Source organism: Diadema antillarum, unplaced genomic scaffold (genome assembly GCF_040938485.1).
Source record: "Diadema antillarum isolate AM-2024a unplaced genomic scaffold, OU_Dant_1.0 seq00001325_RagTag, whole genome shotgun sequence".
Classification (NCBI taxonomy): domain Eukaryota; kingdom Metazoa; phylum Echinodermata; class Echinoidea; order Diadematoida; family Diadematidae; genus Diadema; species Diadema antillarum.
Window position 1 is genome coordinate 379941 of NW_027272096.1, and position 14568 is coordinate 394508.

The window sequence follows — 14568 nt, forward strand, 5'->3', positions numbered from 1 at the left end:
GAATCGCAAACTGACGAACAAATACAACCTTCATTCTTTCAATATAGTCCAGATGACCAAAACATAACATTTTGTTTAAATGGGATATCTTCAAAATTTGATATCGTAGAATACGTTCTAGATGCAATACCAAAAAGAAGAGAACAAACAAACACACAAACAAAAACAAACTTGATATGACACAACTTCACTGCACAGGATCTTCACGAATTTCAAACGATGTGCAAGCTAACAAGCATTAATGCTCAAATTTTATTTCAATTGCACAGTCCAGTAAACTAAAACATGACTCGAAGCAGGAATCTCTCTCTTGACCAGATAAAGTGACAAGACGCTAAACTTTGTTTTTTGGGTGTTGTTTTTTTTTAGCAGTGTATTGATGCCAAACCTTACATTTCATTTGCGAGGACACTGTTTTTGAAATTACATCTTGAATTTCCGAACATTAAGATATGCAAAACAATAAATCATCACCTAAGTCATGGAGAGTACTTAATTTGTCTTTCAATAAGATATTTCAGCTCTCTCTGATACGACTGTAATCGATCCGTAACTAGAATGGTCTCATTTTTTTTTCTCAACATTTACAGAAACGACAACTCTGGGTCAGTCAGGTAGGTCTAAGTCTGCATTGTATTTGTAACCTTTTTGACTTAACATGTAGCAAGACAGAAAATCAGTTAACACTATATAATAATTACTTTAAGATCAAACTGGTTTCAGCTATTCTTCGCTATAGGTATCGTCTTTAAAAAGTGTTTCTCAACTGTCATAACCATGAAGTGACAGATACGTGCATGTCGTTTTCTTTATTAACAGAAGTCACAACAAGATCGCGAACGCGAGCGACAACGACTACTGCTCCAGGAACCGAGCAAACAACAGCAGTCGTGGAGGAAACTACTGCCACTCCTGAAGCAACAACTACAACTCAGACAACTGTTACATCGATCACTACAGAAAGGCCGGAATCTACTACGCCAGGTACTTTTTCACTTCCATTTTTGTCGGACTTGTGTCCCAAGACTCTAAACCTGAAGGATTTCATTTGATTAGAAGGCAGTCAGACAAGTTTTCCGCGTTAACATAACCTGTTCCATCATGTACTTTCTGCTACACCACATCCAACGAGCCAGTTTGCTAAACTAGACAAATGAATAAATACAAATATTGGTAGCTCTGTGTACGAGTCAACGGTATTCTGTTTCCCAAACAGTTTTACGCTACAACTTATTTTCTTTTACTTTCCAGGTGATTGCAGAAAACCACTGGATGGCGAGGACCCTGATACCAAATTAAAAGTATTACTGGACAACGACGAAACAAACCTTTGGAAGGAACCTACTTCCAATAGGAAAGTAAGAGTCATTGTCAAATCAACGGATGACACCTCCGAAGTGACGATTACGGTATCAGCCGTCAGCATAACCACAACGAATGGCTCGCCTCCCAGTATTCTCACAATTGATGTCCTGTCGTCGAGCACTGGATCCGTTGAACGCAATTTTACAGCTGAATCCGGACAAGGTCAGCCTCCAGGAATGTACGAGCTTGAAAATTTGACTGCTTTGAATGAAGTTTATTTTGACATCATCCTTCCTGATGACTACAACGTGGCAGATTCGCAGTTGACGGTGACATTCAGAGGATGTATTGAGACAGGTAATTTCGTTTCCTTTTATTCTGGGTTCACTAATTCCTACTTTCTCATCTCTCTTGTTCTCTTATTCGATCTATACTGTATCGAGTTGAATGTCCCCATTGTTGCTGATATTCCACGGTCTATTACATATGAAATTTGCTGTGCTCTCAATTCAGAGACAGAAAAAAATAGTTGTGTGTTATTGAATTGATACGTTCATATAGTCTATACATACTGTCCGCTCGTTAATTCTGGTACTTAACCGTGCACTCAACTTTTTAGCAACAAATTCAAATTTACATTCTGTAACGTTCCTTTCATATCTTGGATTCCCGGTGTTCTTTTTTTTTTTCATTAATCAGCAACGAGCATGGAAACAACAGTAGTCACAACCGTTGTCACTACAAGTGTACCTGCCAGCACGTCCAAACCCACTACAGTAACTGAAGCTACCACCACAGCTGTAACCACAACAACTCCGATGGGCACTACTAGGAAGGAGGAGACCACAACTCTTTCTACTACTACCCCTGCTCAGTCTACAGCAATGGGTACAGCCTTGTTGTTGTTCTTTTATATTTGGATTAAAGGCCTTTCTACAAAAAAAAGAAGAAGAAATAATCTTGTGAAATCATTTTAGCTTCAATGCCAAATAAACAAAATGGATATAACATCTTCTTCACAGTGATAGATTTTCTACAAATCAAAGGAATCGCAAACTGACGAACAAATCTTTCAATATAGTCCAGATGACCTAAACTGAAATTTTTGTTTAAATGGGATATCTTCAAAATTTAATGTCGTAGAATACGTTCTAGATTCAATACCAAAAAGAAGAGAACAACCAAACACACAAACAAAAACAAACTTGATATGACACAACTTCACTGTACAGGCTCTTCAAGGATTTCAAACAACTTGCAAGCTAACAAGCATTAATGCTCAAATTTTATTTCAATTGCACAGTCCAGTAAACTAAAAGATGACTCGAGGCAGGAATCTCTCTTTATACCAGATCAAGTGACAAAACGCTAAATTTTGTTTTTTTTTGGTGTGTTTTTTTTAGCAGTGTATTGATGCCAAACTTTACATTTCATTTGCGAGGCCATTGTTTTTGAAATTACTACTTGAATTTCCGAACATTACCATATGCAAAACAATAAATCATCACCTAACTCATGGAAAGTACTTAATTTGTCTTTCAATATGATATTTCAGCTCTGTCTCATACGGCTGTAGTCGATCCATAACTAGAATGGTCTCATTTTTTTTTCTCTCAACATTTACAGAAACGTCAACTCTGGGTCAGTCAGGTAGGTCTAAGTCTGCATTGTATTTGTAACCTTTTTGACTTAACATGTAGCAAGACAGAAAATCAGTTAACACTATATAATAATTACTTTAAGATCAAACTGGTTTCAGCTATTCTTCGCTATAGGTATCGTCTTTAAAAAGTGTTTCTCAACTGTCATAACCATGAAGTGACAGATACGTGCATGTCGTTTTCTTTATTAACAGAAGTCACAACAAGATCGCGAACGCGAGCGACAACGACTACTGCTCCAGGAACCGAGCAAACAACAGCAGTCGTGGAGGAAACTACTGCCACTCCTGAAGCAACAACTACAACTCAGACAACTGTTACATCGATCACTACAGAAAGGCCGGAATCTACTACGCCAGGTACTTTTTCACTTCCATTTTTGTCGGACTTGTGTCCCAAGACTCTAAACCTGAAGGATTTCATTTGATTAGAAGGCAGTCAGACAAGTTTTCCGCGTTAACATAACCTGTTCCATCATGTACTTTCTGCTACACCACATCCAACGAGCCAGTTTGCTAAACTAGACAAATGAATAAATACAAATATTGGTAGCTCTGTGTACGAGTCAACGGTATTCTGTTTCCCAAACAGTTTTACGCTACAACTTATTTTCTTTTACTTTCCAGGTGATTGCAGAAAACCACTGGATGGCGAGGACCCTGATACCAAATTAAAAGTATTACTGGACAACGACGAAACAAACCTTTGGAAGGAACCTACTTCCAATAGGAAAGTAAGAGTCATTGTCAAATCAACGGATGACACCTCCGAAGTGACGATTACGGTATCAGCCGTCAGCATAACCACAACGAATGGCTCGCCTCCCAGTATTCTCACAATTGATGTCCTGTCGTCGAGCACTGGATCCGTTGAACGCAATTTTACAGCTGAATCCGGACAAGGTCAGCCTCCAGGAATGTACGAGCTTGAAAATTTGACTGCTTTGAATGAAGTTTATTTTGACATCATCCTTCCTGATGACTACAACGTGGCAGATTCGCAGTTGACGGTGACATTCAGAGGATGTATTGAGACAGGTAATTTCGTTTCCTTTTATTCTGGGTTCACTAATTCCTACTTTCTCATCTCTCTTGTTCTCTTATTCGATCTATACTGTATCGAGTTGAATGTCCCCATTGTTGCTGATATTCCACGGTCTATTACATATGAAATTTGCTGTGCTCTCAATTCAGAGACAGAAAAAAATAGTTGTGTGTTATTGAATTGATACGTTCATATAGTCTATACATACTGTCCGCTCGTTAATTCTGGTACTTAACCGTGCACTCAACTTTTTAGCAACAAATTCAAATTTACATTCTGTAACGTTCCTTTCATATCTTGGATTCCCGGTGTTCTTTTTTTTTCATTAATCAGCAACGAGCATGGAAACAACAGTAGTCACAACCGTTGTCACTACAAGTGTACCTGCCAGCACGTCCAAACCCACTACAGTAACTGAAGCTACCACCACAGCTGTAACCACAACAACTCCGATGGGCACTACTAGGAAGGAGGAGACCACAACTCTTTCTACTACTACCCCTGCTCAGTCTACAGCAATGGGTACAGCCTTGTTGTTGTTCTTTTATATTTGGATTAAAGGCCTTTCTACAAAAAAAAAGAAGAAGAAATAATCTTGTGAAATCATTTTAGCTTCAATGCCAAATAAACAAAATGGATATAACATCTTCTTCACAGTGATAGATTTTCTACAAATCAAAGGAATCGCAAACTGACGAACAAATCTTTCAATATAGTCCAGATGACCTAAACTGAAATTTTTGTTTAAATGGGATATCTTCAAAATTTAATGTCGTAGAATACGTTCTAGATTCAATACCAAAAAGAAGAGAACAACCAAACACACAAACAAAAACAAACTTGATATGACACAACTTCACTGTACAGGCTCTTCAATGATTTCAAACAACTTGCAAGCTAACAAGCATTAATGCTCAAATTTTATTTCAATTGCACAGTCCAGTAAACTAAAAGATGACTCGAGGCAGGAATCTCTCTTTATACCAGATCAAGTGACAAAACGCTAAATTTTGTTTTTTTGGTGTGTTTTTTTTAGCAGTGTATTGATGCCAAACTTTACATTTCATTTGCGAGGCCACTGTTTTTGAAATTACTACTTGAATTTCCGAACATTACCATATGCAAAACAATAAATCATCACCTAACTCATGGAAAGTACTTAATTTGTCTTTCAATATGATATTTCAGCTCTGTCTCATACGGCTGTAGTCGATCCATAACTAGAATGGTCTCATTTTTTTTTCTCTCAACATTTACAGAAACGACAACTCTGGGTCAGTCAGGTAGGTCTAAGTCTGCATTGTATTTGTAACCTTTTTGACTTAACATGTAGCAAGACAGAAAATCAGTTAACACTATATAATAATTACTTTAAGATCAAACTGGTTTCAGCTATTCTTCGCTATAGGTATCGTCTTTAAAAAGTGTTTCTCAACTGTCATAACCATGAAGTGACAGATACGTGCATGTCGTTTTCTTTATTAACAGAAGTCACAACAAGATCGCGAACGCGAGCGACAACGACTACTGCTCCAGGAACCGAGCAAACAACAGCAGTCGTGGAGGAAACTACTGCCACTCCTGAAGCAACAACTACAACTCAGACAACTGTTACATCGATCACTACAGAAAGGCCGGAATCTACTACGCCAGGTACTTTTTCACTTCCATTTTTGTCGGACTTGTGTCCCAAGACTCTAAACCTGAAGGATTTCATTTGATTAGAAGGCAGTCAGACAAGTTTTCCGCGTTAACATAACCTGTTCCATCATGTACTTTCTGCTACACCACATCCAACGAGCCAGTTTGCTAAACTAGACAAATGAATAAATACAAATATTGGTAGCTCTGTGTACGAGTCAACGGTATTCTGTTTCCCAAACAGTTTTACGCTACAACTTATTTTCTTTTACTTTCCAGGTGATTGCAGAAAACCACTGGATGGCGAGGACCCTGATACCAAATTAAAAGTATTACTGGACAACGACGAAACAAACCTTTGGAAGGAACCTACTTCCAATAGGAAAGTAAGAGTCATTGTCAAATCAACGGATGACACCTCCGAAGTGACGATTACGGTATCAGCCGTCAGCATAACCACAACGAATGGCTCGCCTCCCAGTATTCTCACAATTGATGTCCTGTCGTCGAGCACTGGATCCGTTGAACGCAATTTCACAGCTGAATCCGGACAAGGTCAGCCTCCAGGAATGTACGAGCTTGAAAATTTGACTGCTTTGAATGAAGTTTATTTTGACATCATCCTTCCTGATGACTACAACGTGGCAGATTCGCAGTTGACGGTGACATTCAGAGGATGTATTGAGACAGGTAATTTCGTTTCCTTTTATTCTGGGTTCACTAATTCCTACTTTCTCATCTCTCTTGTTCTCTTATTCGATCTATACTGTATCGAGTTGAATGTCCCCATTGTTGCTGATATTCCACGGTCTATTACATATGAAATTTGCTGTGCTCTCAATTCAGAGACAGAAAAAAATAGTTGTGTGTTATTGAATTGATACGTTCATATAGTCTATACCTACTGTCCGCTCGTTAATTCTGGTACTTAACCGTGCACTCAACTTTTTAGCAACAAATTCAAATTTACATTCTGTAACGTTCCTTTCATATCTTGGATTCCCGGTGTTCTTTTTTTTTCATTAATCAGCAACGAGCATGGAAACAACAGTAGTCACAACCGTTGTCACTACAAGTGTACCTGCCAGCACGTCCAAACCCACTACAGTAACTGAAGCTACCACCACAGCTGTAACCACAACAACTCCGATGGGCACTACTAGGAAGGAGGAGACCACAACTCTTTCTACTACTACCCCTGCTCAGTCTACAGCAATGGGTACAGCCTTGTTGTTGTTCTTTTATATTTGGATTAAAGGCCTTTCTACAAAAAAAAAGAAGAAGAAATAATCTTGTGAAATCATTTTAGCTTCAATGCCAAATAAACAAAATGGATATAACATCTTCTTCACAGTGATAGATTTTCTACAAATCAAAGGAATCGCAAACTGACGAACAAATCTTTCAATATAGTCCAGATGACCTAAACTGAAATTTTTGTTTAAATGGGATATCTTCAAAATTTAATGTCGTAGAATACGTTCTAGATTCAATACCAAAAAGAAGAGAACAACCAAACACACAAACAAAAACAAACTTGATATGACACAACTTCACTGTACAGGCTCTTCAAGGATTTCAAACAACTTGCAAGCTAACAAGCATTAATGCTCAAATTTTATTTCAATTGTACAGTCCAGTAAACTAAAAGATGACTCGAGGCAGGAATCTCTCTTTATACCAGATCAAGTGACAAAACGCTAAATTTTGTTTTTTTGGTGTGTTTTTTTAGCAGTGTATTGATGCCAAACTTTACATTTCATTTGCGAGGCCACTGTTTTTGAAATTACTACTTGAATTTCCGAACATTACCATATGCAAAACAATAAATCATCACCTAACTCATGGAAAGTACTTAATTTGTCTTTCAATATGATATTTCAGCTCTGTCTCATACGGCTGTAGTCGATCCATAACTAGAATGGTCTCATTTTTTTCTCTCAACATTTACAGAAACGACAACTCTGGGTCAGTCAGGTAGGTCTAAGTCTGCATTGTAATTGTAACCTTTTTGACTTAACATGTAGCAAGACAGAAAATCAGTTAACACTATATAATAATTACTTTAAGATCAAACTGGTTTCAGCTATTCTTCGCTATAGGTATCGTCTTTAAAAAGTGTTTCTCAACTGTCATAACCATGAAGTGACAGATACGTGCATGTCGTTTTCTTTATTAACAGAAGTCACAACAAGATCGCGAACGCGAGCGACAACGACTACTGCTCCAGGAACCGAGCAAACAACAGCAGTCGTGGAGGAAACTACTGCCACTCCTGAAGCAACAACTACAACTCAGACAACTGTTACATCGATCACTACAGAAAGGCCGGAATCTACTACGCCAGGTACTTTTTCACTTCCATTTTTGTCGGACTTGTGTCCCAAGACTCTAAACCTGAAGGATTTCATTTGATTAGAAGGCAGTCAGACAAGTTTTCCGCGTTAACATAACCTGTTCCATCATGTACTTTCTGCTACACCACATCCAACGAGCCAGTTTGCTAAACTAGACAAATGAATAAATACAAATATTGGTAGCTCTGTGTACGAGTCAACGGTATTCTGTTTCCCAAACAGTTTTACGCTACAACTTATTTTCTTTTACTTTCCAGGTGATTGCAGAAAACCACTGGATGGCGAGGACCCTGATACCAAATTAAAAGTATTACTGGACAACGACGAAACAAACCTTTGGAAGGAACCTACTTCCAATAGGAAAGTAAGAGTCATTGTCAAATCAACGGATGACACCTCCGAAGTGACGATTACGGTATCAGCCGTCAGCATAACCACAACGAATGGCTCGCCTCCCAGTATTCTCACAATTGATGTCCTGTCGTCGAGCACTGGATCCGTTGAACGCAATTTCACAGCTGAATCCGGACAAGGTCAGCCTCCAGGAATGTACGAGCTTGAAAATTTGACTGCTTTGAATGAAGTTTATTTTGACATCATCCTTCCTGATGACTACAACGTGGCAGATTCGCAGTTGACGGTGACATTCAGAGGATGTATTGAGACAGGTAATTTCGTTTCCTTTTATTCTGGGTTCACTAATTCCTACTTTCTCATCTCTCTTGTTCTCTTATTCGATCTATACTGTATCGAGTTGAATGTCCCCATTGTTGCTGATATTCCACGGTCTATTACATATGAAATTTGCTGTGCTCTCAATTCAGAGACAGAAAAAAATAGTTGTGTGTTATTGAATTGATACGTTCATATAGTCTATACCTACTGTCCGCTCGTTAATTCTGGTACTTAACCGTGCACTCAACTTTTTAGCAACAAATTCAAATTTACATTCTGTAACGTTCCTTTCATATCTTGGATTCCCGGTGTTCTTTTTTTTTCATTAATCAGCAACGAGCATGGAAACAACAGTAGTCACAACCGTTGTCACTACAAGTGTACCTGCCAGCACGTCCAAACCCACTACAGTAACTGAAGCTACCACCACAGCTGTAACCACAACAACTCCGATGGGCACTACTAGGAAGGAGGAGACCACAACTCTTTCTACTACTACCCCTGCTCAGTCTACAGCAATGGGTACAGCCTTGTTGTTGTTCTTTTATATTTGGATTAAAGGCCTTTCTACAAAAAAAAAGAAGAAGAAATAATCTTGTGAAATCATTTTAGCTTCAATGCCAAATAAACAAAATGGATATAACATCTTCTACTGACGAACAAATCTTTCAATATAGTCCAGATGACCTAAACTGAAATTTTTGTTTAAATGGGATATCTTCAAAATTTAATGTCGTAGAATACGTTCTAGATTCAATACCAAAAAGAAGAGAACAACCAAACACACAAACAAAAACAAACTTGATATGACACAACTTCACTGTACAGGCTCTTCAATGATTTCAAACAACTTGCAAGCTAACAAGCATTAATGCTCAAATTTTATTTCAATTGTACAGTCCAGTAAACTAAAAGATGACTCGAGGCAGGAATCTCTCTTTATACCAGATCAAGTGACAAAACGCTAAATTTTGTTTTTTTGGTGTGTTTTTTTAGCAGTGTATTGATGCCAAACTTTACATTTCATTTGCGAGGCCACTGTTTTTGAAATTACTACTTGAATTTCCGAACATTACCATATGCAAAACAATAAATCATCACCTAACTCATGGAAAGTACTTAATTTGTCTTTCAATATGATATTTCAGCTCTGTCTCATACGGCTGTAGTCGATCCATAACTAGAATGGTCTCATTTTTTTCTCTCAACATTTACAGAAACGACAACTCTGGGTCAGTCAGGTAGGTCTAAGTCTGCATTGTAATTGTAACCTTTTTGACTTAACATGTAGCAAGACAGAAAATCAGTTAACACTATATAATAATTACTTTAAGATCAAACTGGTTTCAGCTATTCTTCGCTATAGGTATCGTCTTTAAAAAGTGTTTCTCAACTGTCATAACCATGAAGTGACAGATACGTGCATGTCGTTTTCTTTATTAACAGAAGTCACAACAAGATCGCGAACGCGAGCGACAACGACTACTGCTCCAGGAACCGAGCAAACAACAGCAGTCGTGGAGGAAACTACTGCCACTCCTGAAGCAACAACTACAACTCAGACAACTGTTACATCGATCACTACAGAAAGGCCGGAATCTACTACGCCAGGTACTTTTTCACTTCCATTTTTGTCGGACTTGTGTCCCAAGACTCTAAACCTGAAGGATTTCATTTGATTAGAAGGCAGTCAGACAAGTTTTCCGCGTTAACATAACCTGTTCCATCATGTACTTTCTGCTACACCACATCCAACGAGCCAGTTTGCTAAACTAGACAAATGAATAAATACAAATATTGGTAGCTCTGTGTACGAGTCAACGGTATTCTGTTTCCCAAACAGTTTTACGCTACAACTTATTTTCTTTTACTTTCCAGGTGATTGCAGAAAACCACTGGATGGCGAGGACCCTGATACCAAATTAAAAGTATTACTGGACAACGACGAAACAAACCTTTGGAAGGAACCTACTTCCAATAGGAAAGTAAGAGTCATTGTCAAATCAACGGATGACACCTCCGAAGTGACGATTACGGTATCAGCCGTCAGCATAACCACAACGAATGGCTCGCCTCCCAGTATTCTCACAATTGATGTCCTGTCGTCGAGCACTGGATCCGTTGAACGCAATTTCACAGCTGAATCCGGACAAGGTCAGCCTCCAGGAATGTACGAGCTTGAAAATTTGACTGCTTTGAATGAAGTTTATTTTGACATCATCCTTCCTGATGACTACAACGTGGCAGATTCGCAGTTGACGGTGACATTCAGAGGATGTATTGAGACAGGTAATTTCGTTTCCTTTTATTCTGGGTTCACTAATTCCTACTTTCTCATCTCTCTTGTTCTCTTATTCGATCTATACTGTATCGAGTTGAATGTCCCCATTGTTGCTGATATTCCACGGTCTATTACATATGAAATTTGCTGTGCTCTCAATTCAGAGACAGAAAAAAATAGTTGTGTGTTATTGAATTGATACGTTTCATATAGTCCTATACCTACTGTCCGCTCGTTAATTCTGGTAACTTAAACCGTGCACTCAACTTTTTAGCAACAAATTCAAAATTTACATTCTGTAACGTTTCCTTTCATATCTTGGATTTCCCGGTGTTTCTTTTTTTTTTTCATTAATCAGCAACGAGCATGGAAAACAACAGTAGTCCACAACCGCTGTCACTACAAGTGTACCTGCCAGCACGTCCCAAACCCACTACAGTAAACTGAAGCTACCACCACAGCTGTAACCACAAAACAACTCCGATGGGCACTACTAGGAAGGAGGAGACCACAACTCTTTCTACTACTACCCCTGCTCAGTCCTACAGCAATGGGTACAGCCCTTGTTGTTGTTCTTTTATATTTGGATTAAAGGCCTTTTCTACAAAAAAAAAAGAAGAAGAAAATAATCTTGTGAAAATCATTTTTAGCTTCAATGCCAAATAAAACAAAATGGATATAACATCTTCTTCACAGTGATAGATTTTCTACAAATCAAAGGAATCGCAAAACTGACGAAACAAAATCTTTTCAATATAGTCCCAGATGACCTAAACTGAAAATTTTTTGTTTTAAATGGGATATCTTCAAAAATTTAATGTCGTAGAAATACGTTTCTAGATTTCAATACCAAAAAGAAGAGAAACAACCAAACACACAAAACAAAAACAAAACTTGATATGACACAACTTCACTGTACAGGGCTCTTCAAGGATTTCAAACAAACTTGCAAGCTAAACAAGCATTAATGCTCAAATTTTTATTTCAATTGTACAGTCCAGTAAAACTAAAAAGATGACTCGAGGCAGGAATCTCTCTTTATACCAGATTCAAGTGACAAAAACGCTAAATTTTTGTTTTTTTTTTTGGTGTGTTTTTTTTTTAGCAGTGTATTGATGCCAAAACTTTTACATTTCATTTGCGAGGCCACTGTTTTTTGAAAATTACTACTTGAATTTCCGAAACATTACCATATGCAAAAACAATAAAATCATCACCTAACTCATGGAAAGTACTTAATTTGTCCTTTCAATATGATATTTTCAGCTCTGTCTCATACGGCTGTAGTCGATCCATAAACTAGAATGGTCTCATTTTTTTTTCTCTCAAACATTTTACAGAAACGACAAACTCTGGGTCAGTCAGGTAGGGTCTAAGTCTGCAATTGTAAATTGTAAACCTTTTTTGACTTAAACATGTAGCAAGACAGAAAAATCAGTTAACACTATATAATTAATTTACTTTAAGATCAAACTGGTTTTCAGCTATTTCTTCGCTATAGGTATCGTCCTTTAAAAAAGTGTTTTCTCAACTGTCCATAACCATGAAGTGGACAGATACGTGCATGTCCGTTTTTCTTTATTAACAGAAGTCCACAACAAGAATCGCGCACGCGAGCGACAACGACTACTGCTCCAGGAACCGAGCAAACAAACAGCAGTCGTGGAGGAAAACTACTGCCACTCCTGAAGCAAACAACTACAACTCAGACAACTGTTTACATCGATCACTACAGAAAGGCCGGAAATCTACTACGCCAGGTACTTTTTTCACTTCCATTTTTTGTCGGACTTGTGTCCCCAAGACTCTAAACCTGAAGGATTTTCATTTTGATTAGAAGGCAGTCAGACAAGTTTTTCCGCGTTAACATAAACCTGTTCCATCATGTACTTTTCTGCTACACCACATCCAAACGAGCCAGTTTGCTAAACTAGACAAAATGAAATAAATACAAATATTGGTAGCTCTGTGTACGAGTCAACGGTATTCTGTTTCCCAAAAACAGTTTTTTACGCTACAACTTATTTTTCTTTTACTTTCCAGGTGATTGCAGAAAAACCACTGGATGGCGAGGGACCCTGATACCAAAATTAAAAAGTATTACTGGACAACGACGAAAACAAAACCTTTGGAAGGAAACCTACTTCCAATAGGAAAAGTAAGAGTCATTGTCAAATCAAACGGATGGACACCTCCGAAGTGGACGATTTACGGTATCAGCCGTCAGCATAAACCACAACGAATGGGCTCGCCTCCCAGTATTCTCACAATTGATGTCCCTGTCGTCGAGCACTGGAATCCGTTTGAACGCAATTTCACAGCTGAATCCGGACAAGGTCAGCCTCCAGGAATGTACGAAGCTTGAAAAATTTTGACTGCTTTGAATGAAGTTTTATTTTTGACATCATCCTTCCTGATGACTACAAACGTGGCAGATTCGCAGTTGGACGGTGACATTCAGAGGATGTATTTGAGACAGGTAATTTTCGTTTTCCTTTTTATTCTGGGTTTCACTAATTCCTACTTTTCTCATCTCTCTTGTTCTCTTATTCGAATCTATACTGTATCGAGTTTGAATGTCCCCCATTGTTTGCTGATATTTCCACGGTCTATTACATATGAAAATTTGCTGTGCTCTCAATTCAGAGACAGAAAAAAAAATAGTTGTGTGTTATTGAATTGATTACGTTTCATATAGTCTATACATACTGTCCCGCCTCGTTAATTTCTGGTACTTAACCGTGCACTCAACTTTTTTTAGCAACAAATTCAAATTTTACATTCTGTAACGTTTCCTTTCATATCTTGGATTCCCGGTGTTTCTTTTTGTTTTTTTCATTAATCAGCAACGAGCATGGAAAACAAACAGTAGTCACAACCGTTGTCACTACAAGTGTACCTGCCAGCACGTCCAAAAACCCACTACAGTAAACTGAAAGCTACCACCACAGCTGTAACCACAACAACTCCGATGGGCACTACTAGGAAGGAGGAGACCACAACTCTTTCTACTACTACCCCTGCTCAGTCTACAGCAATGGGTACAGCCTTGTTGTTTGTTTCTTTTTATATTTGGATTAAAGGCCTTTCTACAAAAAAAAAAAAGAAGAAGAAAATAATCTTGTGAAAATCATTTTTAGCTTCAATGCCAAATAAACAAAAATGGATATAAACATCTTCTTCACAGTGATAGATTTTTCTACAAATCAAAAGGAATCGCAAAACTGACGAAACAAATCTTTCAATATAGTCCAGATGACCTAAACTGAAATTTTTTGTTTTAAATGGGATATCTTCAAAATTTAATGTCGTAGAATACGTTTTCTAGATTCAATACCAAAAAAGAAGAGAACAAACCAAACACACAAAACAAAAAAACAAAACTTGATATGACACAACTTCACTGTACAGGCTCTTCAAGGATTTTCAAAACAAACTTGCAAGCTAACAAGCATTAATGCTCAAATTTTTATTTCAATTGCACAGTCCCAGTAAACTAAAAAGATGACTCGAGGCAGGAATCTCTCTTTATAGCAGATCAAGTGACAAAAACGCTAGATTTTTGTTTTTTTTTGGTGTGTTTTTTTTTTTTTAGCAGTGTATT

At 37.9% G+C, this 14568-nt stretch overlaps 2 protein-coding genes and 3 long non-coding RNA genes across 5 annotated transcripts in view; all 5 read left to right on the top strand.

The window, feature by feature from the left end:
• Nucleotides 1–658, top strand: part of LOC139708324 (uncharacterized) — a 32708-nt gene extending 32050 nt beyond the window's left edge. The window contains exon 25 of the mRNA XM_071620287.1: nt 591–658. Coding sequence (XP_071476388.1) covers nt 591–643 — 53 coding nt within the window. The 3' untranslated portion in view covers nt 644–658. The remainder of the gene's footprint in view (nt 1–590) is intronic.
• Nucleotides 659–780: 122 nt separating this feature from the next.
• Nucleotides 781–4618, top strand: LOC139708325 (uncharacterized). The gene is made up of 7 exons (XM_071620288.1): nt 781–984; nt 1252–1662; nt 2005–2193; nt 2932–2955; nt 3161–3325; nt 3593–4003; nt 4344–4618. Exons 1-7 carry the CDS (start codon nt 798–800, stop codon nt 4601–4603), a joined length of 1647 nt encoding a protein of 548 aa, XP_071476389.1. The 5' UTR covers nt 781–797; the 3' UTR covers nt 4604–4618.
• An 841-nt stretch (nt 4619–5459) lies between these two features.
• On the top strand, nt 5460–6904 carry LOC139708310 (uncharacterized). The gene is made up of 3 exons (XR_011709338.1): nt 5460–5663; nt 5931–6341; nt 6682–6904. It is a non-coding gene; the product is annotated as an uncharacterized lncRNA (long non-coding RNA).
• Nucleotides 6905–7794: 890 nt separating this feature from the next.
• Nucleotides 7795–9239, top strand: LOC139708311 (uncharacterized). The gene is made up of 3 exons (XR_011709339.1): nt 7795–7998; nt 8266–8676; nt 9017–9239. It is a non-coding gene; the product is annotated as an uncharacterized lncRNA (long non-coding RNA).
• Nucleotides 9240–10090: 851 nt separating this feature from the next.
• LOC139708312 (uncharacterized) lies at nt 10091–11338 on the top strand. Its single transcript, XR_011709340.1, has 3 exons — nt 10091–10294; nt 10562–10972; nt 11323–11338. It is a non-coding gene; the product is annotated as an uncharacterized lncRNA (long non-coding RNA).
• Nucleotides 11339–14568: the final 3230 nt, after the last annotated feature.

What these genes read in the sequence shown, in the direction of transcription:
- LOC139708325 (XM_071620288.1), top strand. Translation starts at nt 798, where the DNA reads ATGTCGTTTTCTTTATTAACAGAAGTCACAACAAGATCGCGAACGCGA. An exon ending in GTCAACTCTGGGTCAGTCAG is followed by an intron (nt 2,956 to 3,160) that starts GTAGGTCTAAGT and finishes CTTTATTAACAG; the next exon opens with AAGTCACAACAAGATCGCGA. An exon ending in GCCGGAATCTACTACGCCAG is followed by an intron (nt 3,326 to 3,592) that starts GTACTTTTTCAC and finishes TTTACTTTCCAG; the next exon opens with GTGATTGCAGAAAACCACTG.